The sequence below is a fragment of the Natator depressus genome, chromosome 14 (assembly GCF_965152275.1).
Source record: "Natator depressus isolate rNatDep1 chromosome 14, rNatDep2.hap1, whole genome shotgun sequence".
Taxonomy (NCBI): Eukaryota; Metazoa; Chordata; order Testudines; family Cheloniidae; genus Natator; species Natator depressus.
This window is the reverse complement of record NC_134247.1, coordinates 40,428,679-40,455,828: the sequence shown is the minus strand read 5'-3', so window position 1 is coordinate 40,455,828 and position 27,150 is coordinate 40,428,679. Positions and strand designations below refer to the sequence as shown.

General features: G+C 50.6%; 1 protein-coding gene across 1 annotated transcript in view; it reads right to left on the bottom strand.

The window, feature by feature from the left end:
* Nucleotides 1-27,150, bottom strand: part of LOC141998043 (uncharacterized) — a 50,793-nt gene that overhangs the window by 4,064 nt on the left and 19,579 nt on the right. Inside the window, 11 exon segments of the mRNA XM_074970683.1 lie at nt 40-153; nt 755-881; nt 10,293-10,355; nt 14,088-14,097; nt 15,673-15,765; nt 17,749-17,901; nt 18,983-19,170; nt 19,173-20,698; nt 21,059-21,172; nt 21,902-22,028; nt 22,937-23,228. Coding sequence (XP_074826784.1) covers nt 40-153; nt 755-881; nt 10,293-10,355; nt 14,088-14,097; nt 15,673-15,765; nt 17,749-17,901; nt 18,983-19,170; nt 19,173-20,698; nt 21,059-21,172; nt 21,902-22,028; nt 22,937-23,228 — 2,807 coding nt within the window.

Below are 27,150 nucleotides of genomic sequence, written 5' to 3'. Positions count from 1 at the left end.
TTCCTTCATTCCCCAGATGGTTTCTGTGTCAGTCCTCACCTGTGTGGGGGCCTCTCGGGATCTCTCTTTCCTCGAAGGCCTGGAGATCGGGCACCCACAGCTCTTCCCCTCGTTCCAGGTGGGAGATCAGCTCAGGTTTGGGAATGGGAAATCCTGCGCAGGGGGGAAATCAGACCAGATCAGGGCTCATGGAGGATTGAGAGAGTGTCTGTCACAAAGGGCATTCCATGAGTGGTATCTCTCCCCATGCTCTGCTGGGGAAGCACGGAATCCAACAGGATGGGAATATGGTCACTGAGCCCTCTTGGGAGAGGCAGACATCTGGGGAGGTGAGGGGAATTGTTACACCCTCACAAGGAGTTCCCAGGATCTGTGTGCTGTGGGGCCTTGCTGACGCGCACACAGCTCTGGAGATATACCATTTCCTATTTCTAAATCTGCAGAGCCCAGAGTCTTCTCCAGGGTTGGAGCTATTCTCAAGAAGGGAAGGGGAGAGGGATTTTATGTGTCAATAAGAAACAATACAGACAGGACAATGAACGATTTCTGCCCCATTGAATGCAGGAGGGGTGGGCATGGTTTAGCATGTCCATTAGGTTTTGACACCCGTGTCCCATTGAAAGTTTCTCTCACATGGCAGCTGCACATTATGGAACCCATTCTCCTTCAATCTACTGACCAGGGAAGAACCTGACCAGAGTCACAAATGAAGACACCATGACTTGTAATAATTGAGCAGACAGGAATCCCTTACCCAGCGAGGTCACCATCTCATAATTTTCCCGCATGACGTCCCTGTAGAGAGCTCTCTGATTAGGGTCCAGCAGAGCTCCCTGCCCTTGGGTGAAATACACAGCCACCTCCTCGAAGGTCACCGGCATCTGAAACAACAAGAGACCCGCACTCAGCACCTGCTGCCCCAGCCACAATCCCACTAGTCACATGGGAAAGGAAGAAAGAAAAAAAAATATCTCGGAAGCTCTGGGAGGGCCAGAGTAGCAGAATCCCATCCCCATCCTGCTCAGAGTGCCAGGAGTCTTCATGGGGTGGGGAGGTGAGAGCTCCTTGACCCCCCCCAGCAGATGGAGCAGGGCAGGGTCTTCTCATTTACCAATTACCACACACCTGCCAGCCATAGGCTGATATGGGAAGCAGCGCTCTGAGTCAGGGACAGGGATAAGAATCCAGACAGCTTCCCTTCATATTTCACAGCAGCCTCTGGCCAGTGGGGTCAGGCTCCAGCACTGAGAGTCTGGAAAACGGTGATATGCTCCCTCCTACTCAGAAAATCAGCAGGTTTATCACACCCTGTCTCCTCCCTGCCTCTCCCTCCCCCTGCCCAGCAGCTCCCTGAAAATCCCCTACCTGAGCTGGCTCCATCACAGCCATTTCCCTTCCCTGTCTCCTGGAAGACGGGATGATCTCAAGTGAAATCTGTCGGGGCCAGAGGGGCTATTGGGAAGGTTTCAGAAGGGGCTTGAGTCCATGTCACACCCTGTTTCCCCCCAGGCTCTCTCCCTGCAGACAGATGCTCTGGACTCTGCCATGCTCGGAAGAAATCCAATTAGTTCATTACCATCCAGGTCAGGCCCCTCCCAGAAGAACTAAACCCACTGGGGCACTTTTAAACTCTCCCCGTAACAGCATCTCTGAGCTGAATGCCGGAAAAAGAGCAGAATCAAAGGAGCCACTTTGGGGGATTCCCCCTGACATTGTCGTGTCACCCCCTCTAACTCTCCCCTTTCCCTCCCAAGTAGTGCCGTGTTCAGCAGAGTCAGCAACTGGTTTTCCCTCTGTCAGCTCCTCCCCTTGTTCCCAGGAGATGCAGGGAACGGATCCGGGCAGGTCTGGGAGCTGGGAACCTCCCTCTCCATTTGTTTTTCCTGGTGCCCCTTCCAGTCTCTCCTCTCTCCTTTTTTATCATTGTCCCTCGCCTTAGGAGAAATGGTGACTGCTCCATTGTTGTGGGCTTTGGTCTCATTAGGCAGATCAGCCACTGCTAACAGAGGTTTGAACCTGGGTGTATCCATGAGGGCAGCAGCTCTGGGACTCACAGACACACAGGGAGCGCACTCCCCATGTAGGTCAAACTCACCAGCAGATCCCCGAAAGGGGCCCTTTGAGCAGAGTCACTTTCCTGCCCGGCTCCAGCCCTTTCCCCCAGGTCCCCCCCCATCACCTGTAGGCTCCGGCTTAGGAGCTCGTGTCAGCAGAGCCCGGGGCTGCCCCATGGGCTGGTTCCAGCCACCACAGCAAGTTCCCAACTGGGCTGGGCACAGAGGGGGATTTAACAAAGGTCTCTCCTCTGCTGGATAAGAAGCAGCTTCTAGGTTTGGGCTCCCAGGTCAAAATACAGGAGGCAGCAGCTTCGGACCTAGGGAGCTCAACTCCAGAGCTCTAATATCCTGAGCAGAGAGAGACACACACCCGCCTCCTCCTCTCCCTTAGCAATAACCAGAGCCCTCTGGTGGCAACACCCAATTAACGAGCCGCCTTGGACTCTGCCCCCAGCCCCAGGGCAGGCAGTGTTACCTATCAGTTCTGTGTTCTTGGAGAACCAGGGCATAGTATCCAGCCTGTCTGACTCTTCAAGGACCCGCCCCCCCGCCTCTGCTTGAACCAAAACCAATCAGAAGAAAGACTTACAGAAAGCAATGAAAAGGCGGTGGGAGACACACCTAAACCCCTCCGGACAAGGGTGACAGGATTAAGGCAACTCCCCTAGCCTCATTTTCATAGAAGACGGGACAAGGAAGCACCTCCATTAGCATACAGAATGGAGAACAGAGATTCCAAGGCAAGAACCGCATTGAACTCTGGGACCAGAGAAGCAGGGAAGCACTGCATGATGGGGGAATCTCTGCTCCAGATGTTAATGAACCTACGCCTGCAAATTCTCAATTACCAAGAGATAATTTACACTCAACGATATATTTGCTTTCGACAAACAACTCTCTGTATACTCATTTCATGAGTGATGTATCCAAGTATTCGGATTCTAATATCTAAACCGTATTGTTAAATTTATTCCCCTAAATTTGAGTTATTACTGACTATGTACTTCATGTATCTTTGACTTTTAAAACAAACTTCGTGTTAGTGGATAATCTAAGCACTATACTCAGATGTACACAGACTCTTTTCTTAACCTGTGTATTATGTAATTTTTTTTTTAACATTAGCTTTAATAAATCCTTTATTGGTATCCAAAATACTGAAGCTGCCTAATTGCATTGTGAGCTCCCTTGAAGGAACACCACCCATAGCCAGGAATGATCAGTAACTATTGTCTAGCTTGAACACTACAACTTTGGTATATTCCCTTGAACCATCAGTTTACACATAAACAAATCTAGTGTTCTCCCTTGAACCATTCTTGTTTCCCTACAAAACCCCCTGCCCACACTCAAGTAAGTTTTCTGATGCCTGGATCCAAAATCTGTTTGAGTTCCATTGGAACTCCATCTTCCGACTGATCATGCTGGGGGCTCTGCCTGTCTCCAGCACTCCGGACCCTCAGCTGCCACCACCACCTAGGAACCCCGATCGATTCAAGCGTCATGGAGTGGTGAGAACCTGTCTCTCTCTCTCTCTCTAGGTATAGCCCTCTGACCCTGACTCGTGTGATCAGTTATAGTTTTCTAAACCTGACTTTTATAATCAAATTTAAGTTATATTTAATATTATAACTGTTTTTTTTTTGTTTGGCTCCTCTATGGTTATTACCTGGCACCAAATAACTTTCATGACTAAGCTGGTTGCTTCCCTCTCCCCCTGCCCCAACCCCGTCGGTGTTTTTGGCTTCCTCATTTGCTCTGCAGCAATGCTCCTCCTCATACCTAAACTAAAGATCCCTGCAGCACCCCAAAATATCGTGGGGTTTTCTCATCAAGTGGGTTACTACCAGAACAACTGTAAAGTGGAAGTGGGGATAGGGACGTCCTGAACCTGGGGCATAGGAGGGTGGCAGCTTGGAAATGCTGCTCAACCCAGCCTGCTGAGTCCAGGGGCATATAAGGGGTCAGCTTGGGAGTGCTGATTAACCCGGTCCTCTCAGACTTGCTCTGCTAGTGTGTGTGTGTGTCTTCATCTGATTCTGGGCTGGAAGAACCCAGCCCTGGGGAACCTAGGTCCTGCAGGACAGCTCCACTGGGAGGGGACTTGCAGAAGGGAGAAGTAGAGCTCCATATGAGAACACAAGTGACACAAGCACTTGATAGAAGTACAGGACCCTCCGCCCCCGGAAGAGTAACCCTACTATGCGGTACGTTCATTTATTAACGGGCAAATCTGGTAACAGCAGGCAGAGACTGATCTCATTGGCCCATCCACATTCACCCACTGCCATAGTTAGCAGTGACTCTGGTCTGTCACCAGCGTGGCTGAAGATTTGAATCCTGCACGTAAATCAGACCAGGGCCCTGGGCAGCCCAAAACACTCAGGAGATAGACCACAAAATCATGAGTGTGTCTTTTTTATTTTAAAATCAAATAATAAGAGCAGGGGGTGGGTGCCTGGGAGGGGCAGCAGTTGCCTGTGGATATTTGCCTTGTAGCTTCTGAGCCCTGAGGGGTTAGTCCCCTGCTCACCCGCAATGCTTCTTGGACCAGTTCCAGGAAAAATGTTCCCCACTGGCTGTTCCCCATGGGGCAGGGGGGCTGCCATTGCTTGCATCTCTTACCATCCCTTTCCCTTTTCCCTGCCCCCTGGCTCTCCCTTCCCCAGCCAGCCTCCTCTTGCTCTCACATTCTCCCTCCGGCCTCCCCTCCCCACATCCACCTTTCCCTCGCAGTGACCCCCCCACCACATTTTCCTTCCATTCCAACCTCGGTTGCCTCAGCCCCATAATTCCTACCTGCAGCCTGACTCCCCTGCATCGCCCCAAAATCCCTGTCCCCATCCTGCTGCCTGAATCTCCATCACCTGCCTCCTGCCACCTAAAGCATCCCTGTTCCCCCGCCTGCCCACACATCCCCTGAACCTCTTTAGCCTCCTCCCTCTGCAGCCCAGGGGTGACCGAGGGGCATCGCTTCCGGGGGGGGGGGGAATGGGAGGGTCTCTCTTACCTTCCCTCCAAGCAGCACCATCCCTGGGAGCAGGGGCTGGGGCCCGGGAAGGGGAGTCCTGGCCAGGCTGGGGGCTCTGCCCTGGGAGAGGCTCCGGGGGCACAGCAGGAATGTTACTGTCTTACACTATACACCTCTCCTGTCTGCAGCCAGGGCTCCAGGATTTTGCAAGGAATGGGGATTCTGCACAGCAGTGACCAGTGACTGCAACGAGTGTGATTCCCTTCCTGCTGCCATGAATGAGAGACTCCACTGATTGCTCCTGTAATGATAAGGCCTTTTCCTGTTGCCATATTGTGAGGCCTAAGGCCTTTGTCTGCAGCCATATTAGGAGAGCAGCAGCCATGAGCTAAGAAGGAGGAAGTCACTCCTCACATTCGATCTAAATTACATTAAAAGGATGTAATATCAGGATGCTAAAAAGGAGACCCTGTCCTAATGGCACCCACTATCACCAGACAAAGAAACAGATCTTAAGATGGTTAAAGAAAACTTAGTTTGATGGCATCCTGTCTAGCAAGAGACCACTTATCAATAGTTGTGATTGTGAAATCCTCATTTCTTTATTGTTTTGTCTTTATGGTCCCCACTTCTCTATGTTTATCTGTCTAGTCTCTGTCTGGTTCTTTGATTGTTTCTGTCTGTTACATAATTAATTTTGGTAGGTGTAAATTAATTAAGGTGGTGGGGTAAGATTGGTGAGAGAATTTTGTTACAATATGTTAGGATTGGTTAGTAAAATTTTAGTAAAATGATTGGTTATGGCATAGTAAAGCAGGACTCAAGTTTCACTATATAAACTGTGGTCCAAGGAGAAGACCAGCAGAAAGAATCAGAAGAAGAACAAAAGACCAGGAAGAAGAAGAACTCACCTCTAAGATACACCACTCCAGATCCTTCTGGGCCCTACCAATAAACCCATTCCACTGAAACCTCCGTGCCCCACACCCTGCCCCTCAGAGCCTCCACGTCTTCTGGCCACAGCACTATGGGGGCATCATCCATAAATGTCATAGAGTCAATGGGACAACGAAAGGAGACATCCGGATCCTGGGGTCGGGGGAGAAGGGGCATTTCTATGGAGACCCACGATTGTTCAGAGTCCCCAATATCAACAGGGATTCTGAGGTGAGGAAAGGCTGCCCAAAACATCAGGAGACACATTTCACGGTGACAGTGATTCTGTGCGTGATTCGCTCTGGTAAGAGATTGGATCAGGCAGCAGTTTGGCAGAGACGGTCTCTTGTCTACACACCAGGCTCGCTGGCTACTAGCCCTGGGTCTGGTCTACAAGATCTGCTCCCCTAACTCAGATCATGGAGGTGTCACTTGTCAGTGCTTTGCCACCAAGTTTCCTATGTTGATTCGCAGGGCCAGATTAACCTCTCACTGGGCTCTAGACAAAACCCCTTTATTTCTGCCCCAGCCAGGGCTCTGCTCATGGAGCTGTCCCTGCTAGGCCACTGGGGTTATCTGTCAAGCCCCATTAACATATCACTGGGCTGTAGGCAAAACCTCTCACATCCACCCAACCTCCAGGGCTCCCCGCTAGAGTTACAGCACAAACGGCTGCCAGCACAATTTCCTAGTGGTAGCCATTACTGATATCTAGGTCCAGATACCCTGGAGAAGGCAGCAGGGCGCATGCTCAGAGGCAGAAACTAAGGAACTTTTACTCTGATAATATAGCTGCTTCTGAGTGAGCTTTGGCATCTAGGGGGTTCGTCAGGAGTTTTGTATTTCTCAGTGGAGCCTAAACTGGGATTTAGGCTCCTAATCCCAGATTTATGTGCTTAGCCTGGGGTTTGGGTGCCTACGTGCCATTGTGAATCTAGCCCTGTCTCTGTAACGAGGCCACATGTAGCTGAAGCACCTGGGTTCATCGGATGTGAAGAACATCAGGGTCTCCTTCCTTTCAAAACACTTCTCAGAAAACCCTTCCCACACATCAGCCACGAGCATGCTCTTGTGCCGAGCAGCCAACTGATATCCCAGGGTGTGATGAAGTGGGGGTGTTCTTAATGTTTTCTTGGAATACTGTGTGTGTGCGCCTCAATTTCCCCAATGTGCTACTCAAGCATCAAGGTGGTGGGACACAGGTGTGTGATCACTGTGAAGACCCCTAGAGGGCAGGGGTGACTGCAGACTTGCTGCCTGGGCACAGAGAATGACTGACACTCTGTATCTTGGCAAATGGTGGCCAGAGCCCTATGTTGTTGCAAGGATAGGTTCCTGGGTTAATGGTTCTGTTGTGTGGTGTGTGGTTGCTGGTGAGTATTTGCTTCAGGTTGGGGGGCTGTCTGTAAACAAGGACTGGCCTGTCTCCCAAGATCTGTGAGAGTGATGGGTCTTCCTTCAGGATAGGTTGTAGATCCTTGATGATGCGTTGGAGAGGTTTTAGTTGGGGGCTGTAGGTGATGGCTAGTGGCGTTCTGTTATTTCTTTGTTGGGCCTGTCCTGTAGTAGGTGACTTCTGGGTACTCTTCTGGCTCTATCAATCTGTTTCTTCACTTCAGCAGGTGGGTATTGTAGTTGTAAGAACGCTTGATAGAGATCTTGTAGGTGTTTGTCTCTGTCTGAGGGGTTGGAGCAAATGCGGTTGTATCGTAGAGCTTGGCTGTAGACAATGGATCGTGTGGTGTGGTCTGAATGAAAGCTGGAGGCATGTAGGTAGGAATAGCGGTCAGTAGGTTTCCGGTATAGGGTGATGTTTATGTGACCATCGCTTATTAGCACCATAGTGTCCAGGAAGTGGATCTCTTGTGTGGACCGGTCCAGGCTGAGGTTGATGGTGGGATGGAAATTATTGAAATCATGGTGGAATTCCTCAAGGGCTTCTTTTCCATGGGTCCAGTTGATGAAGATGTCATCAATGTAGCACAAGTAGAGTACGGGCATTAGGGGACGAGAGCTGAGGAAGTGTTGTTCTAAGTCAGCCATAAAAATGTTGGCATACTGTGGGGCCATGCGGGTACCCATAGCAGTGCCGCTGATTTGAAGGTATACATTGTCCCCAAATGTGAAATAGTTATGGGTGAGGACAAAGTCACAAAGTTCAGCCACCAGGTTTGCCGTGACATTATCGGGGATACTGTTCCTGATGGTTTGTAGTCCATCTTTGTGTGGAATGTTGGTGTAGAGGGCTTCTACATCCACAGTGGCCAGGATGGTGTTTTCAGAAAGATCACCGATGGATTGTAGTTTCCTCAGGAAGTCAGTGGTGTCTCGAAGATAGCTGGGACTGCTGGTAGCGTAGGGCTTCAGGAGGGAGTCTCCCTAGCCAGACAATCCTGCTGTCAGGGTGCCAATGCCTGAGATGATGGGGCGTCCAGGATTTCCAGGTTTATGGATCTTGGGTAGCAGATAGAATACCCCAGGTCGGGGTTCCAGGGGTGTGTCTGTGCGGATTTGTTCTTGTGCTTTTTCAGGGAGTTTCTTGAGCAAATGGTGTAGTTTCTTTTGGTAACCCTCAGTGGGATCAGAGGGTAATGGCTTGTAGAAAGTCGTGTTGGAGAGCTGCCTAGCAGCCTCTTGTTCATATTCCAACCTATTCATGATGACGACAGAACCTATCCTTGCAACAAAGCCTGTTGCCAACTGTGTCCACATATCTATTCAGGGGACACCATCATAGGGCCTAATTACATCAGCCACACTATCAGAGGCTCGTTCACCTGCACATCTACCAATGTGATATATGCCATCATGTGCCAGCAATGCCCCTCTGCCATGTACATTGGTCAAACTGGACAGTCTCTACATAAAAGAATAAATGGACACAAATGAGACGTCAAGAATTATAACATTCAAAAACCAGTTGGAAAACACTTCAATCTCTTTGGTCACTGGATTACAGACCTAAAAGTTGCAATTCTTCAACAAAAAAACTTCAGAAACAGACTCCAAAGGAGAGACGGCTGAATTGGAATTAATTTGCAAACTGGATACAATTAACTTAGGTTTGAATAAAGACTGGGAGTGGATGGGTCATTACACAAAGTAAAACTATTTCCCCTTGTTTATTCCGTTCCCCCCCCCCCACTGTTCCTCAGACATTCTTGTCAACTGCTGGAAATGGCCCACCTTGATTATCACTACAAAAGGTTTCTTCCCCCCCCCCCCACTCTCCTGCTGGTAATAGCTCACCTTAAGTGATCACTCTCGTTACATGTGTACGGTAACACCCATTGTTTCATGTTCTCTGTGTATATAAATCTCCCCATTGTATTTTCCACTGCATGCATCCGATGAAGTGAGCTGTAGCTCACGAAAGCTTATGCTCAAATAAATTGGTTAGTCTCTAAGGTGCCACAAATCCTCCTGTTCTTTTTGTGAATACAGACTAACACGGCTGCTACTCTGAAACCTGTCAATATTGCAATAGAAACAGGAAATGTTACAGTGTCACCGTGAGATGTGATTGCTGAAGCTACTAGCATCTATTAATATTTCCCACGATTATTTGCTATTAAAAATATGAATTCCAGGGCACAATGACGTCCGTCCGCACAACGCTAATGAAGTTTAGGATGAAGAGCTCAGAGTAATAAAAAGAATATTTTTATAAGGAAATAATTTAAAGGAGTGAAACAGCATAGACTGGATGCCAAGAGGAGTCAAACACAGAGGACCAGCCACCCTGGCTAAAACACATTCATGAAGCGCTGGGCAGCGTTACGCAGACACAGAAACCGTGGACTGGAGTCTTTTAAACACTAAAAGTAAGTAAGTGTGACAATGATATTTTTTCGGGGCGGGGGAGGGTCTGTAAATATTGCACTGGATCAAGTCTCCTCTAACAGCTCAGTAACATCGTATACAGGAGGGGAGAGGGGCCCTGTCCAGGCTCTGCGATGCACTGGGCCTTTAAGGACACGGCCCTGGGAAATGGGAGCTGAGATCCTGTCAAAGGGGGGAGGAAAAGCCCCTCTGCCCCCGCCCCCCCCCTTATTTCTGCAACCACTGCAGCTGGCTTACCCCATCTGGGGGTCTTTTACCCCCTGTACCCCGGCTCCCACCCTCCTCAGTCCGCCGTCCATCCCCATGTGGCTGTCCCAGCCCCCAGCCCGGCCCGGGCTGGCTCCCCCCGCCCCGCACACACCGGGGGCTGGCGGCAGCTTGCCCGGGCCGGGGCAGGGAATCGCAGCCAGCTCCGCGGGGAGCAGCCCGGGGCCAAACCCGCCCCCTGAAGCCCGGGGGTGACGGGGGGGGCGGGTCTCTCTTACCTTCCCTCCGAGCGGGGCCCCCCGGGGCAGGGGCCGGGCCGGGCCGGGAAGGGGCCCTGGCCAGGCTGGGGGCTCTGCCCTGGGAGAGGCTCCCGGGGAGCAGCGGGCAGGGCCCGGCTGGAGGTTCCCCTCTCCCGGCTGCAGCCCGGGCTCCGGGCTCCCAGCACCAGCCGCCGGGGCTCGAGGATCTCGCCGGGAGCCTGGGAGCCAGAGTCCCCGCAGCGGCTGCGAGTCACTTCCTGGGCCGGGCCTGAGCCCCGCGATCCTCCCCCCAGAGCCGCCCCCCAGCCGCTCCTGGGTCCTAGCGATCAAGCCACCGCGCTGCAGCATCTCTGTGCCCGGCTCCTGTTACACTCACAGGCTCTAAGGTCAGAAGGGCCCGTCATGAGCATCCAGCCCAGGGGTTCTCACCACCAAATTTTTGGTGGCCTCAGAATGAGGCTAGCAATCCTTGCTGGTGGCCGCTCTGATGCTTTTCCCTGAAATACTTAATTAACTTTACAAAAAAACAATAAATATGCACAGAGATAAGCGGGGGAATGGTCCCGCTATTGTGGGGAATTTTCCTGGCTTATACACCACCCTGGTGGAATCGAATAGCAGAAGGATCTGAGTCCTTGCTTGAAACAGTGTCCACCACATTGCAACCACCACTGTATGATAAAAGCCAGGTTCCGGTAAAACCTAAACCTTCATTGGTGCCTGTCAGAACGGGAGAAGTAAGTGCACAGGAGGGGAAAGTAGCAAACAATACTGCCACTGAACTGGTTTCCACCTTTTCAACACGCTTCCACCTTTGTCTCCCAAACACAACCAAGTGTCAGAAAACTTTTATACCTTCAAATTATTTGCATCGACCTGTATTTAAAATTCATTTTGGTTTAATTTTTATTCTCTTTAACTTATGTTAAAGGGAAGTAGTGGTTGCTAACGTTTGTGTTTCTAAGCAGTTAACAAAACTGAAATTGGCATCACAAGCAAATTACGTCTAAAAAGCTTGGTAAAAATTATGTTACTAACTCTTTTGCTCAAAAAGTGTTCAGCAAGGGAAAGCAATGCACCTTCTCATGGAAGATTGTGAGCATCTATTTTAGCCATTAAGCATTCCACTTAGTGTAAAATATTAGTAATGCACCTCAAGTGAAAGTGAATGTCTACACAACAATTGCAAAAGTATAGCTTGAGTTATAAAAGACTTGGTCCCTATTACATTGTAAATACACTAAATTAATCTGTGTTTTAAACTTGGGTTACTAAAAACAAGAGAAATGTCAAACAACCAAACAAAAAACTTTATTATGTTAACTAATGTAAGCTGTTTAAGGTTGCATCCTACAGACCAAAGACACCAGAAGATATCATACCACAGAAACACCAGAAGATATCGGTATACAGTGAAGGAACCCGCAAGCATCATGAAAAATGAAGTGCTTTATAAATAAGAGACTGGTCAAATACACCTCAGTCTACCATATATGGACAATGGCTATATGGGGGAGGGATAGCTCCCTGGTTTGAGCATTGGCCTGCTAAACCCAGGGTTGTGAGTTCAATTCTTGAGGGGGCTATTTGGGATCTGGGGCAAAAATTGGGGATTGGTCCTGCTTTGAGCAGGGGGTTGGACTAGATGACCTCCTGAGGTCCCTTCCAACCCTGATATTCTATGACTGTATGACAACTAAGTTGGCAATCAGCTAAAAACCACTGTCCGTTAAGTTAAACTTGGCTACTACGTAAAAGCAACCGTATGAGTGCTGTATTGCTGTACCTCATTTACAAGGCACATAACATTGCTAAACTGTGTAACCACCGCACAGGTAAAAATTAACAAATGAATGGCCGCAAACAACATGAAGGCAAGGAAAGAACAAAGCGTTAAACAAACAAACAGAAAAGTTATAGTACCTACAAACTGGGTACACAAATTGTCTGTCCGTACCAGTCATAATTTGGGTCAGTGACACTGCCTCCTAACAGAGGCGCATGTTATTCAAAACAATCTTCTTCCGTGTCTGGATACCAATGCTACATCCTGACACAGCAATACTTGATCCATTGGTTACTGTCCATTCAGAAGGTTATCTGAAAGGCAGCACCCATAAAAAACAACTGGATCTATTTCAGAGTAACAGCCGTGTTAGTCTGTATTCGCAAAAAGAAAAGGAGGACTTGTGGCACCTTAGAGACTAACCAATTTATTTGAGCATAAGCTTTCGTGGCACCTTAGAGACTAACCAATTTATTTGAGCATAAGCTTTCGTGAGCTGTAGCTCACGAAAGCTTATGCTCAAATAAATTGGTTAGTCTCTAAGGTGCCACAAGTCCTCCTTTTCTTTTAACTGGATCTATGTCAACCACCGGTGTGTCACAGAGCAATGCAATCCATGGAACAGAGAAGCTAGCCGCTCTTGTTCCCTGCCCAACAAAGCTTACCAGAGGGTGACCACCAGCAGTAAGGGTAACTTATAACATATATGGGCAGTACTGTGTAGTAACAAAGACATTTATATATAAAGGCATCATTTGTAGTGTCACGACTCCAAATTCATGTTTTACTTCTATACGTAACACTGTGGAACACCCTATGACAATGCCTATCCCAGGATTTCAAAACACTCAGCCGACCACTAATGATGATACAGGTGATAACTGCAATTGCTCTAATAGGAGTGTGTTTCTATCTGTGTCACCAAAGTTAAAGGGCCAGAGTACACCAGCAGACTGGAAAAACATGGTTATGCTTGGATATAAGGTGGTGTCATATGTACACATACCTACATACCCATATAAGCTACAAATGTATACGCCATATCCATATTATTCATATATATTAATTATTTGGGAGTGCCTCTAAGGCTCAATCATAATACTACATTCCTCAGTCATGGTCCCGGGCCTAACATTCCCAGGCCCACTATAAGGGACTACAGTCAATTGGAAAATAAAATCTGTCCATCGGTCATATGAAGGAATGTGCAGACCAAGGGACAGATGGGGCATGAATGTATGGATGGCAAAGTAAGTTGACCACATAACAGTGTTTAGCCCACTGGGTCATCTTAAGTCCATGCATTATGTTTTTCTGGGATGATGGGTAAACATCCTCCCCATAAAAAGACAAAAAAGTGGGGGAATGTAGTAAGAAGAGGCCTGAAACATAAGCCCATGTATCAGAGGCCTGAGGCCTGGGCTAAAGTAGTCGAAACTTGGCTGATATAAACAATGTTAAGTTGTGAGCAAGAGGCAGGTTCTGCTCACAGAATCTGGCAAGAACAGGGCTGATATCACAGAAACACACATACCTAAGAAGTACTAGGCACAGGCCACGCACGCAGACACATTCTAGAAAGGTGGTACCAGAACACCTCAATACCAGCACATTCCCCAGAGATAGAAGGAACACACTGACCCATCCTAAAGATAAGGTCATGATGGCAGCATGATGATTAGGGATGTTTTGATCAAACCGACACATACAAGGCAATGGGTAGCACCCTAATATGTCAAAGGGTGGCACCCTGGTAATGTCAGGAGCAATACGTAACTTGTTTGTATTGGTGTATAAAAATGCATCTCAGAGGAAGTGTCTTTGTCCAGCCTAGGGGGCAGTGGAAAGTCCCTCCAACTGACTGAGCTGGGTTCGTTGTTACGAGTGTACATGCATTAGTGGTCCGGTAGAATCTGCGGGATACTAGGACCGTGCTTTGCCGATAATAAACCTGGCTGGGTGCCTTCGTACCTTAACGGATTTTGTGGTCATTGGGCGGTTCGCTCGAGGTCTGCTGTGCCAGCTACCTGCGCAGAGCTGGGACGGCACACGAACAGAACACACACACGCAGCCAAACGTCTGACAACATAACACCCATCATAATGGGAGAGGGGCACTGGGTCCAAAATTGAGTGAGTGGCATTGTGAGGTTATAGCATCATTCAGTCAATTTCAGCCCTCGCACCGACCAGCTCTCAACATCACTCACTCAGCCGTGTTCCTCCCACCCCCTGCCTGAAATGGGGGTGAGCCTAAACTAAACCCGAGTGGGTAGCGAACACAGCTCCTTACCCCTGTTGTGGGGCAGACTCCTGAGGGCCCTCTCCACTCCCACCCCCGGCCAATGAACGGAGCCCCAGACTCATTCCTAGGTTGCCTATGCCTTAATCCAGCCTGGACTTCCCTTGATCCCTCCAGGATGGGGGTCTGGAGGGGTGGGGGGAGTTGATTCAGTAGCTGTTGTGTCCAGAGGGGTCTGGGCCCTGCTCAGAGAGAGGAGGCCGTGCTCCAACTCTCCCTTTGTTCATCCTGGGTCACGAGCTGCTGCCTCCTCCATTAGGATCTGGGAGACTGAACTGAGCTAGGTCAAAAATAAATCTGAACATTGCCTGGCTCTCAGATAGCACTTTTCATCAATAGATCTCACAGCCCTTTTACAAAACACACTATTATCATTCCTACCACAACTGCTCTACCTAGGTTCAAAAAAATGCCTCCCCAGGCAGCTTGACTCTCCTTCCATGGGAGGCAGGCAAATGGGAAATGCCAGCCAGAGGTGACTTCCCTTGTAGATGACATATTTTCCCCACAGACCCATAGAAGAGTCTGAAAACCTGAAGAACTGGAAGCTCTGGCATGACCCTAAGAGCCCCTCAATGTCAACTGGAAAAGGGAGCATCGTTCTATGACAGCAACGCCTATCAGGCCTGACAAACTCACTACACCTAATGCATTGCTTTCATAGTATTTACCCACAATGGGTCATGGGGGGTCTCCAATAAAGGCTCATGTCACACTGTTCCTCATGATCATTACAAGAAGTGTGAGCAGATGATCTTTAAGGAACTATGTTTATATACTGGAAAATATGTTTTAAAGTCTGAATCAAAGCAGGGTAGACAAACAAGTTTTGCCAGACAAAGGGATATCGAGCCATCTGCCTCCCACGGTTCATATGTAAATGATGACTTGTAGGTGAACACAACTGAAGCCCAGTTTGCATATAGGACCAACAGAAAAAGCACACTGGAGAAGAATCAATGGGAGGAGGTACACTTCAGCAGTTTACTGGACTATATCTGGGGGACAAGAATTGCACCCTGCAAGCCTTCAGGAAGCAAACAGAAGAGCACGTTTTGCATTCATGAAAAGGGGGATCCCAGCGGTGGTGACTGGTGACCACGGGAGAATGCTTTAGCCGTGGATTTTACTTGTTAAAGTCAAGCTCCTGTTATAGCTTGTGTTTGATGTGTAACCATTTGGTCTTATTGCTTGGTAATAAACTCCTGTTTGTTTTCACTAAAACTATATCTCAGTGCTGTGATGTTATATTGGGGCTAATCCTCAGTTGAATCAAACAAGCTGGTATTGTCCCTTTGGGGTCGGCTTACCTGGGAATTTCTGAGTGTCCAGTGGAGAGGGGCTGGACACTGCAGAAGGACACGTCAGAGGAGCTGGAGGACGAGGTCGTGCCTAGTGTTAACCTGCAAGGCAAAGTAAGGACTGGCAGAGTCCTGGGGAGTTTGGGTGGGGAGCTAAAAGGCTGGAGGTGACAGGGAACCGACACCCAGTTCAACAGAAGCATGTCTTCCTTGCACTGAGGCACAGGGGGCGGTGGGATAGCAAGGAGATGCACAGTCCAGGGCATCCTGGAAAAACATCACAGCCAGATCCTGCAATATTTGGAGCTCAGGGATGGCAAAATAACACCTCCCAGGCTGCTGCTGTGTCCATTAAAGACCCACGGCTCCCGCCACATTATTAAAGACAAGGGACACTGGGAGTTTGAGAAACTAAATTCTACTTTATTCTTTTCAAAGCAAGAAATAAAAGCTAAATCCCCACCACCACCACCACCACCATCCAACGCCCAGCTTGGCACCATGCATTTCAGCCCCAGCCCAGCACACTGGTGCTCCAGCCACACATGGGCCCCAGGGAAAGAGGAACAAGTTAAAGCTAGTATAAAAACACTCACAATCCATGAGAGAGGCATTTGCCTTCCCTCCTCCTCTCAGCAATGGGGAGACGGCGACCCCTCTCCCCATCAGTCCTCTTGGGGCATCATTAGTAGCCCTTTAGAGTTCAAGGATGACTTCACCCAGCACTTGTAGGACATTTCCTCTCTCTCTGGGACATGTGCAGTGAGTTCACAGTTCTCAGCCTCAGCTCTCTGGCTCACAAGAGCAAAGAATACCCTTTCAAGGCCCTGGCCACCCACCCACCCTCTCCCCCTCCTAATTGTATCTCACATCTTTGCAGGGATCAGGCAATCACTTCCTTCCCCATTTCAGTCTCTGACTCTCGGAGTGCGTATCCAGCACTCGCCCTCAGTGTTTTTATTGATAGATACTAATAATTGTCATTGTTCAAAGAACAAGAAAATCTCATGACACAGGCTCGGGAAACGTGAAAAGAAAATCAGAAAGGGCTATTTTGGCAAATGATCATTTGTCTTTTGAAGTCCTCAATACATCTGAGCTCCATTCTCTCAACTAATCTAATATTAAAATATGTGACAGAACAGCCTTTGGGAAAGAGAGAAAAACCCACAATGCAGGGTGGGCTACAAACCACTTTCCCATTCATAAAGTGAAATCCCAGAGAACCTTAAAACTCAGAATCTGGAGAAGAAATTTACCCATTTTCTTCTGAACAGGCTAAACCTGCTTTATTCACCACAGCCACATTATTTGGCTGTGTTATTAAAAAAAGTTTTAGCATCATCATAATAAAAGAAAAAGGAAAAAAAGACAAACCTAACCAAAAACGTCCTTTCTACAAATGATCTGGATTTGTCTGGAAAAACTCCAGATGCTACTTTAGCAATAGGGATTGAAGCTCAAACTGTGCTTTGGGGTTCATTTGAATTTCCCCTTCAGGAATGTGACATTTTCTTCTCGAGTTCTCAGGGGCCCGATTGAGGATCAAAGAAATCAAAGCTTTATTCCTAAGCATGGTGGGCAAAGGACACTGTGGTAAATGACACAGATGAAGGTGGAGGGGTAGAAAGGGAAAAGGATAAACTCTCCACAGCTTGGGCAGAGGCTGCTCTGTGAAATAAGACAGGTGAGGTTGATGGGGGCAGGAGGGAATCCCCCCAGACTCATCCAGTCCCTCTCAAACAACACAGAAGATAAAACACCACATTATTTTACAATCCCTGCTCCAGCTCTTTTAGAATCTATTGAATGCTGGTGTATAAGAACAAAATAATTAAATGCTTTTCAGCATAACCTGGAGCAGTGTGAGGATGTCTGGGAATGAGACAATCTCACTGCAAAGGGGGCACTTAGTGACTCTAACAATCACTTTGCTAATGGGGGTTGGAATAAACTGCTCAGGGTCAGTCTAGACTAACAAAAAGGGTGGAGGAACAAAGGAGACGGCACTAGCTAATCCCAACTTTTCCTGCCCTAGACAGACACTCGGAGGCTGATATTATCACTCCCAATTGATTCCCTCACCGTAAGGCACAGGTCCCCAACCTTTCACAGAAGACTGTGGTGGGCGCCGGACACCCCTCCGCCAAAATGCCACTGCCGGTTAAGAAGTGTCGCTGCCGAAATGCTGCCGAGAAATGGCAACGCTTCTCGGTGGCATTTCGGCAGCGGGGTGTCCTGCAGGAGCACAAAAATGCCCTGGCGGGAGCACAAAAACACCCAATGGCACCCACAGGCATCGTGTTGGGGACCCCTGCTCTAAGGTCACCCCGCAAACTGCTGGCAGAGTTGGGAATAGAGCTTAGGTCTCCTAAGTCCCAGGCCAGTGCTCTTTCCACTAGGCAACGCTGCTTCCCTCTCAGCAGCTGATGCTGCTGTAGCAGAGGTGGGAAATCCAGGCTTCCAAGAAAATGCCCAGTAGGAATCTGTCTCTGCTAATGGTGCTGTCTGAATGCAGAGGGGGCAAGGAGAAGGGGCAGAGGGGGTGAGTGATGAGAGGCAGCACCTCTCTACGCCTGTGCTCTCCCTCGCCTCTTATCCCATCATCCCCAAACACTCGATAGCCCCAGCACCCAGCTCCCCCTGCTTCCCAGCTCCCCCAGCCCCAACCATTCAATCCCCAGTGTCCTCCCCAGAACCCATCGGCCTGGTCCCTCAATATTTGATTCCCCAGAGCCCAGCACTATGGGGAATCTGGGGAGGGGAGGAGTTACCAACCCCCAGGGACACTCCCCCTGCAAGGAACAGCCCCAGGTCAGTAGGGGAGCCCAGCCCAGGGCCTGGTGGAAGACGGGGGTGGGGACAGGGGTCTAGAGTGAAGGTGGGGCCTGGCCCAAGTGTCCTTCTCCTCATCTCCATGGCAGGGGGATCCTGGCTGGGAAGGGAAGAGAGAGGGGGGAACTTCAGCCACGCAGAGGGAGCGGCTGGAGGAGTTTCTCTCTCCCTTCCCCCACCTCTGGCCCATCAGCTCAGCAGCCAGGGCTACAGCAGGAAGGGGAGCTCATGGGGGCTTCTCCTCCTCTGCCTGGGGTTTGCTTAGACCAGGCAGAGCCAGAGGTTCACTGACCAGCTGAAGCTCGGCTGATGCTGGATCCTCACCCCAGCGATGGGCAGCTGGGTCCTTGGGAGCCAAACGCCCCTGATGTGTGTGGGAACGAGGAAATGGGTTTGTCACCATGGCCAGCCCTAGTCAGGGCCCTGAGAGAATTTCCCTGCTGTGCGGAGGAGACTCCCATGTCCAATGTGGTGTTAGCTCCACTTGGAGCATTTTCCACACTGAGAATATCTCAGAGGTGTCTTCCCTGTGTGGATTTGCTGATGCCTGATACTCCGGGAGCACCAAAAGGAACCTTCCCCGACGTTCAAGGTCTCTCTGTTGTGTGGATCACTGATGCGGGAAGTCAACTTGAATCTTTTCCTACAGTCAAGCTATTTCTAGGGTCTCTTACATCATTGTGGATTCTCTGATGTTTGGTAAGGGCTGAGCTCTTACTGAAACTTTTCCCACACTCAAGGCATTTAAAAGGTCTCTCTCCCATGTGGATTCTCCCATGTTTAATAAGGTGTGAGCGCTGAACGAAAGTTTTCCCACAGTCCAGGCATTTATGGGGTTTCTCTCCCGTGTGGATTCTCCCATGTTGAGTAAGGTGTGAGCGCTGACTGAAAGTTTTCCCACAGTCCAGGCATTTATGGGGTTTCTCTCCTGTGTGGGTTTTCTGATGTGTACTAAGGCCTGATTGCAAACGGAAACTTTTCCCACACTCAAGGCATTTATAGGGTTTTTCTCCTGTGTGGATTCTCCCATGTTTAGTAAGGTATGAACTTTGGCTAAAACTTTTTCCACACTCAAAGCATTTATAGGGTTTTTCTCCTGTGTGGATTCTCCCATGTTTAGTAAGGTATGAACTTTTGCTAAAACTTTTTCCACACTCAAGGCATCTATAGGGTGTCTCTCTCGTGTGCAGTCTCTGATGTGCCATACGGAGTGACCGCTGACTAAAACTTTTCCCACACTCAAGGCATTTAAAAGGTGTCTCTCCTGTGTGCACTCTCTGGTGTATAATAAGTAGTGACTTCTCAATGAAGCTTTTACCACAGTCCAAGCATTTATGTGGTCTCTCTTCTGTGTGGATTCTCTCATGACTAGTAAGTTTTGTTTTGTCAGTGAAACTTTTCCCACAATCGAGGCATTTATAGGGTTTGTCACCCGTGTGGATTCTCTGATGCTTAATAAGGTGTGAGCAACGAATGAAATCTTTCCCACACTCATGGCATTGAAAGAGTCTCTCTCCTGTGTGGATCCTTCCATGTTTAGTAAGGGATGAACTTTCGATAAAACCTTTCCCACACTTGAGGCATTTATAGGGTCTCTCTCCTGTGTGCAGTCTCTGGTGTATAATTAAATATGGCTTCCTACTGAAGCTTTTCCCACAGTCTAAGCATTTACAGGGCTTCTCTCCTGTGTGGATTCTGTGATGTGCCATAAGCTGTGATCTCTGACTAAATCTTTTTCCACACTCAAGGCATTTATAGGGTCTCTCTCCTGTGTGTAGTCTCTGGTGCGTAATAAAGTTTGACTTCTCACCAAAACTTTTCCCACAGTCCAGGCATTTATGGGGCTTCTCTCCTGTGTGGGTTCTCCGATGTCTAATAAGGAATGCAGTAAAACGGAATCTTTTCCCACAGTCAAGGCATTTGTAGGGTTTCTCTTCATTGTGGTTTGTCTGCTGGACTGTGGTTTCCTTGGGATCTTTGCATCCTCCACCACCTTGAATGGATTCATCCAGTTTCTTCCCCGGATAGTTTCCCAGCTGCATCTCTGATCTGTGTTGATCTCCCCAGGTATTTCCCTGTTCCAAGCACTGGGAAAAATTCCCTTCAGCTCTTCTCAAAAATGTCCCCTGCGGTTTCACTTTCCCAGGACCTTCCTGCTGCTGATTGTCCTCCTTGTTCTCACTCACTGTCCTATCACCTGCTGGGAGAGAGAGAACCCAGACAGGAGTCACTGCCTGTGCCGGGGGGAAAGGACAGAAAGGGGAATAGCAAAGAGGGAAAACACAACACAGTGACTGTTGGGGAGATGGAGACACTGGATTCTGCCTCCTCATCCCACCCAAACACTCCCAGGGAAGGAAAGTGAGGGAGGAAATTTCCGACAGCTAACAGCTAGCCGTGACTGATATCTGCCTTGATCATACGACTCCTGCTGACTGCAGCCCTCACCTGGGTGAGAGGGGGCAGAACTGAGGACTGTCGTTCACAGCGCATTTTTGAGAGTCCCAGCTTTTTCCTTTACTCGCCAGATGTTTCTGTCTCAGTTTCCCTGATTCCTCACCTGTGCAGGTGCCTCTCGGACTCTTCCTTTCTTCAGCGGCCTGGACACCCGTGACCCACGGCTCTTCCCCTTGTTCCAGCTGTGCGATCAGGTCAGGTTTTGGAATGGGAAATCCTGCTCAGGGAGTGAAATCAAGCAAGGTCAGGGCGCATGGTACACTGGTAGAGTATTTGTCACAGGGAATATTCCCTGAGTTTAGCCTGGCCCTACGTGGGATTGTGGTAACTCAGACCCTTTGGGAGTAGCAGACATCGCCGGGGGGTGGTGGTGGTGGTGTTGTCATGACCTCACGAGGAGTCCTCAGGGTAGATGCGCTCTGGGGGACTTGCTGGCTCACACAGCTCTGGCGTTAAACTCCTGCCTATTTCCAAACCAGCACATCGGTGCTGGAGCTAGGGATGCTGGGGGAGCTGCTACACCCCCTGGCTTGAACTGGTTTCCATTCTATCCAGGGTTTACAGATTGGTTCAATGGCTCTCAGCATCCCCACTGTACAGATTGTCCCAGCACCCCGGAGCCTGCAGCACCGAGAGCCCGCCCCAGTGATGGAGCTCATCCCAAAATGGCAGATTAACACTGTGTGAAGGAGAAACAATACAGGCAGGGCAATACCCTGCTTCTGGCCCCTTGAAAGCTGGAGAGATGAGGATGAATTAGCCTGTCCATTAGGCTTCTGACTTTCCTGTTCCCTCGAATGGACTATGGAGATGAAAGTCTCTCACAATGGAGCTGTGGACTCTGCGACCCTCCTCCTCAAATCTAACTGACCAGGGAAGAATCTGACCAGAGTCAGACAAGCAGACCCCACAACTTCTAATAACCGAGGGGATGGGAATTGCTTACCCAGTGAAGTCACCGTCTCGTAGTTCTCCTGCATGACATCCCTGTAGAGGGCTCTCTGAGCGGGGTCCAGCAGAGCCCCCTGCCCCTGGGTGAAATACACAGCCACCTCCTCGAAGGTCACCAGCATCTGAAGCAACAAGAGTCTCCCACTCAGCACCTGCTGCCCCAGCCACAATCCCACTAGTCACAGGGGAAGAGGTCCGGAAAAGCAGAATCCTACCCTCACCCTAATCAGAGCAGCCAGGAGGCTTCAGGGGGTGGGGAGAAGGTGAGAGATCTTTGTGCCCCCACAGCAGACGGAGCAGGGCAGGGTCTTCTCATTTCCCAACTCGCCTGCCAGCCACAGGCTGATACGGGAAGCAGAGCTCTGAGCCAGGACAGGAATCCCCCCAGTTTCTCTTTGTATTTTACAGCAGCATCTGGGTAATGGGTCTAGGCTCCAGCACTGGGAGTCTGGTCAGTTTTCCCAGGTCTGCCCATGGGGGTGTTTCCTGTTTCAGAAATGGGGGAATGTCCCTCCTGCCAATGGGCCTATTTTAGAAAATCAGGCCCAGGTTCAATGTGTCCCAGAGGGTATATCACACCCCGTGTCTCTCCTGCCCCTCCCCCTCTACAACATCCCCTCCTGCAACTGCCTGAAAATCCCCTACCTGAGCTGGCTCCATCACAGCCATTTCTCTGCCCTGTCTGCCCTGAAACGTGGATGCGATTCCTCAGCCTGTCAGGGTGAGAAGGATGATGGGGGAGATTTCAGAAGGGGCTGGAGTCCATGTCACACCCCAATTCCCCCCAGGCCCTCTCCCTGCAGACAGACGCTCTGGACTCTGCCATGCTGGGAAAACCCTCAGTCACTTTATTCCAACACAGACATGGCCCCTCCCACCAGCACTGAGCCCCCTGAGACACTTTTAAACCCCCCCAGGGACAGAGTATCTAAGACAAATGCTAGAAAAAAGCAGACTCAAAGGAGCCACTTTGGGGGATTCCCCCTGACATTGGCCCCGAGGGCAGTGTGTCCCTGTGTCAGCTCCTCACCTTGTTCCCAGGAGAGTCAGTCTGCCCAGGGGGATGCAGGGAAGGGATCCGCACAGGGCTGGGAGCTGGGCACAGGGCTGGGAGCTGGGAACCTTCCTCCCCACTTCTTGCTCCTGCTGCTCCTTTCGGTCTCACCATTCCCCTTCCTGTCTCCGTCCCTGCCTCCTCTGCCTGGGAGAACTGGGGACTGTCCCGTTCCCATGGGCGTTTGCTCTCCAGGGTGAGCCTGGCTGTGTCACTGAGAACAGCAGCTCGGGGACCCGCAGACTCATGGGGAGCCCCTCCCCCTCCACTACAAACTCATCTGCAAGTCCCTGAAAGGAGCCCTTTGTGCGGAGTCACTTTCCTGCCCTGCCCCAGCACTTTCCCCCCAGGGTCTCTCCCCATCCCCTGCAGGCTCCGGCTCAGGAATTGGTGTGGGAAAAGCCCAGGGTTGCCCTAGGGGGCTAGTTGCAGCCACCAGGGGAAGTCCCCATCTTGGCTGGGCACAGAGAGGACTTTAATGAGGTCTCTCCCCAGCACAGACCCCCCCTGGGGGAGCAGCAGCTGCTCAGTCTGGGCTCCAGGATCACAAGGGAGGAGACAGCAGATTCTGACCCAGGAAGCTCAGCTAACTCCCGGGCACTAATATCATGAGCAGAGAGAGAGAGACAGACACCAGCCTCCTCTGCGTTAGCAGTAACCAGAGGCGCCCCCCATGACTGGGCCTCGCTGAGCTGCCCCCGCAGACCCCAGGCACAATTCAGCAGCTGGGGATTTCATTTGCCCACCAGGACTCACACCAGAAAAGAACCAGAGAACCACTTTGAACCGGTATTTATTAATGGAACCGTAACCAGACTTAAACCAGCATTTTTCCTCTTACTCAGTCAACCAGAATCGGAGTCGAACTCGGGAAAAAAAAAATGTCCACTAGTTAAAATAAAGTTTCAGCAATTTTTGGCTCCATATTTGACAAAATAAAATAAAACCTACTCTGATCTCACTTGTTATAAAACAAGACAACAAAACAACACCCAGACATGTGACTGCTACCGGAATGGCCTGTCCCAGTAGAAGGAGAAGGGAAGGGGGCAGCCCACAGGAGCAGGGAGGGAGGTGGGAGAGAAGAAATGGGGGGCTCCCTGGTCCCAGAATTTAACATTAACTCTTCAAGCCCAAGGAAAAAGGCTGCTCAATTTTTATTCCCCTTCGGCAGGCCTCCTCTCACCTGTCCTCACCCCTTGGGGCAGCACCTCCCTCCAGTTGTCCCACCTGAGGCAGGCCCCATGCTCCAAATTCAGTTCCCCACTGAAGCAAGCCATAGGGCTTGCTCCCAAACAACCCCCTCCCCCTTCTCGGGCACTGCCTGGTAACAGAATTATTTTGGGGTGTCTTGAACTGGAAACGAACACACCGACTGCCACTGAACCCGAACAAAACCCCAATTCCACTCCTTGCGGCTCGCAGTGTCTCTGGTTGGACACTGAATCCTGCTCTGAAATCAGACCAGCACCTGTTCAGTCCTGACAACCCAGGTGTCAGACCCCCCAAATGAGGAGATTGTCTTTAAACACAAATAAGAAATTGGGAGCAGGGTGTGTGTGAGGGGGAGGGGTTCTGGGTGGACATTTGCCTGGTAAATTCTTGGCCCTTTCGGGGAAGTCTCCTGCCTGCCCCCTACCCCTAGGGTGACTACCTTTCAAAAGGCAAAAGCCGGGCATATGCAGAAGCCCCGCCCCCTCCATGGCCCCACCCCCTGTCCCCCAAGGTCCCACCCCCTGAACCACCTCCTCTCCTTGAGGCCCTGCCCCCTGGCCAGGCCAGAATGTGATAAGAGCTGCCTGGGCAGCCCCAGAGTCTCCAGCTGCCCTGGGGGGTGGGTACACAGGCCAGGGGCTGCTCTCAGGCAGCCCAGCTCCCTGCCCAGGGAGGTGGAGGTCTGGGGCTCCCCAGGCAGCTCTTACCACTGCAGCCTTGGCTCCCTGGGTGACTCTTATTATGGCCCAGATCTAGCTTCTGGCCTGGACAACTGTGGGACTTTGGAGGGGAGGGGGAAAGAGAAGGCACTGCCCCACTCTCCCTTCAGTGCAACCACTGCCCCCCCCCCGCCCTATCCCATCCTGCCCTGGATCCCCCTTCACCCGCCTCCCGCCCTCTCACGCGTCCCTGTTCTCCCCTCTTGCCGACGCCCCTCTTCTGACCCCTTCTATCCTGCCCCTTCCCCCGGGGGTGGCTCCCCCCGCCCCGCACACAACGGGGGCTGGCGGCAGCTTTCCCGGGCCCAGGGCAGGGAATCGCAGCCAGCTCCGCGGGGAGCAGCCCGGGGCCAAACCCGCCGCCTGCAGCCCGGGGGTGCCGGGGTGGGTCTCTCTTACCTTCCCTCCGAGCGGGCCCCCCACCCCCCGGGGCAGGGGCCGGGCCGGGCCGGGAAGGGGCCCTGGCCAGGCTGGGGGCTCTGCCCTGGGAGAGGCTCCCGAGGAGCAGCGGGCAGGGCCCGGCTGGAAATTCCCTTCTCCCGGCTGCAGCCCGGGCTCCGGGCTCCCAGCACCAGCCGCCGGGGCTCGGGGATCTGACCAGGAGCCTGGGAGCCAGAGTCCCCGCAGCGGCTGCGAGTCACTTCCTGCTGCCGGCGACTGACCCCAGCGATCGCTCCCCCCAGAGCCGCCCCCCAGCCGCTCCTGGGTCCTAGCGATAAACCCATCAAATGCAGCATCTCTGTGTCCGGCTTCTGTTAGATCGGGGTCCGCAACCTTTCAGAAGTGGTGGGCCGAGTCTTCATTTAGTCACTCTAATTTAAGGTTTTGCCTGCCAGTCATACATTTTAATGTTTTTAGAAGGTCTCTTTCTATAAGTCTATAATATATAACTAAACTGTTGTTGTATGTAAAGTAAATAAGGTTTTAAAAATGTTTAAGAAGCTTCATTTAAAATGAAATTAAAGTGCAGGTCTTATCAGTTTAGTGTGATCCTTGCCCTTGCTTTTCCTTCCTGAGTTTTCCAATGTCTGGCACGTATTTGGATACTTTAAGGTGCACACAGGCTTCTGAGTGATCAGTTGTTAACCGGCTCTGAGAGGGACAGAGGACAGATTTCATGTGTGAAAAATACCTGGTCACACAGGTATGTGGATTCAAATGCTGAATGCAAACGCAATTTTCTTCAAACAGTTAAATTTCACTGGCAGGGGTGTCCATCAGGTCAGAATAGAGGCCCCATGATCTCTCTCTGTGGCTTCAAGTGCACTCCGCAGATCTCCAAACTTTGATGCCCACAATTCTGAGCTTGTTAACTGAATGAGCTGCATTTCGAAATCTTCAACACCCATCCACTGAAATACAGACAAATCCATGTTGCTTCGTTGAACTTTGCTGGTTTATTTAGAAAAGAAAGCACTGCGCCAAATTGCTGGAAATCTTGAAATCTGTGAGAAAATTCTGATTCCAGTTCTTGCGTGTATGTTCTAATCTCAACGTCAAACGCAGTGCACTGTTCCACGTGGCGTGAGAGTGATGTAAGCAGCAAATCAGGACTTAAAAATATCCCAGTACGGTGGCGCTGGAACAATTTTTAAGGTGAGGGTGCTGAGCTGTGCTCCCTCTTGCCCCTGTCTGCACCCCTCACTGCCCCAGGCTGGGGTCGGTGGGCCACAGCTGGGGGTAGCTGTAGAGCCCCGGGCCAATGGCTGGGACCCCAGGCCAGCAGCACAGCCCCCCAGACCGGTGGCCGGGACCTGTAGCAGGCTGAGTGGGGCTGGCGGATGGAAACCCAGGCCAGCAGCAGAGCCCCCAGGACTGGTGGCCAGGACCTGGGGCTGGCAGCAGGCTGAGCGGGGCTGGCAGACAGAACCCCAGCTGGCAGGGGGCCAGCGGCTGGTACCCAAGGCCAGCAGCGGAGCCCCCGGGACCGGTGGCCAGGACCCAAGCAGTGTGAGTGCCACTGAAAATCAGCTCACATGCCACCTTTGGCGCGCATGCCATAGGTTGCCTACCCCTGCGTTAGACTCATGGGACTTTATGATCATCTGATGAAGTGGGTTCTAGCCCACGAAAGCTTATGCCCAAATAAATTTGTTAGTCTCTAAGGTGCCACAAGGACTCCTCATTGTTTTTACAGTCAGAAGGGACGATCACAAATTGATTATCTAGCCCAGGGGTTCTCATGACCAAATTTTTGGTGGCCTCGGAGTGCAGCCAGCATCTCTTGCTGGTGGCTGCTCTGACACTTTTTCCTAA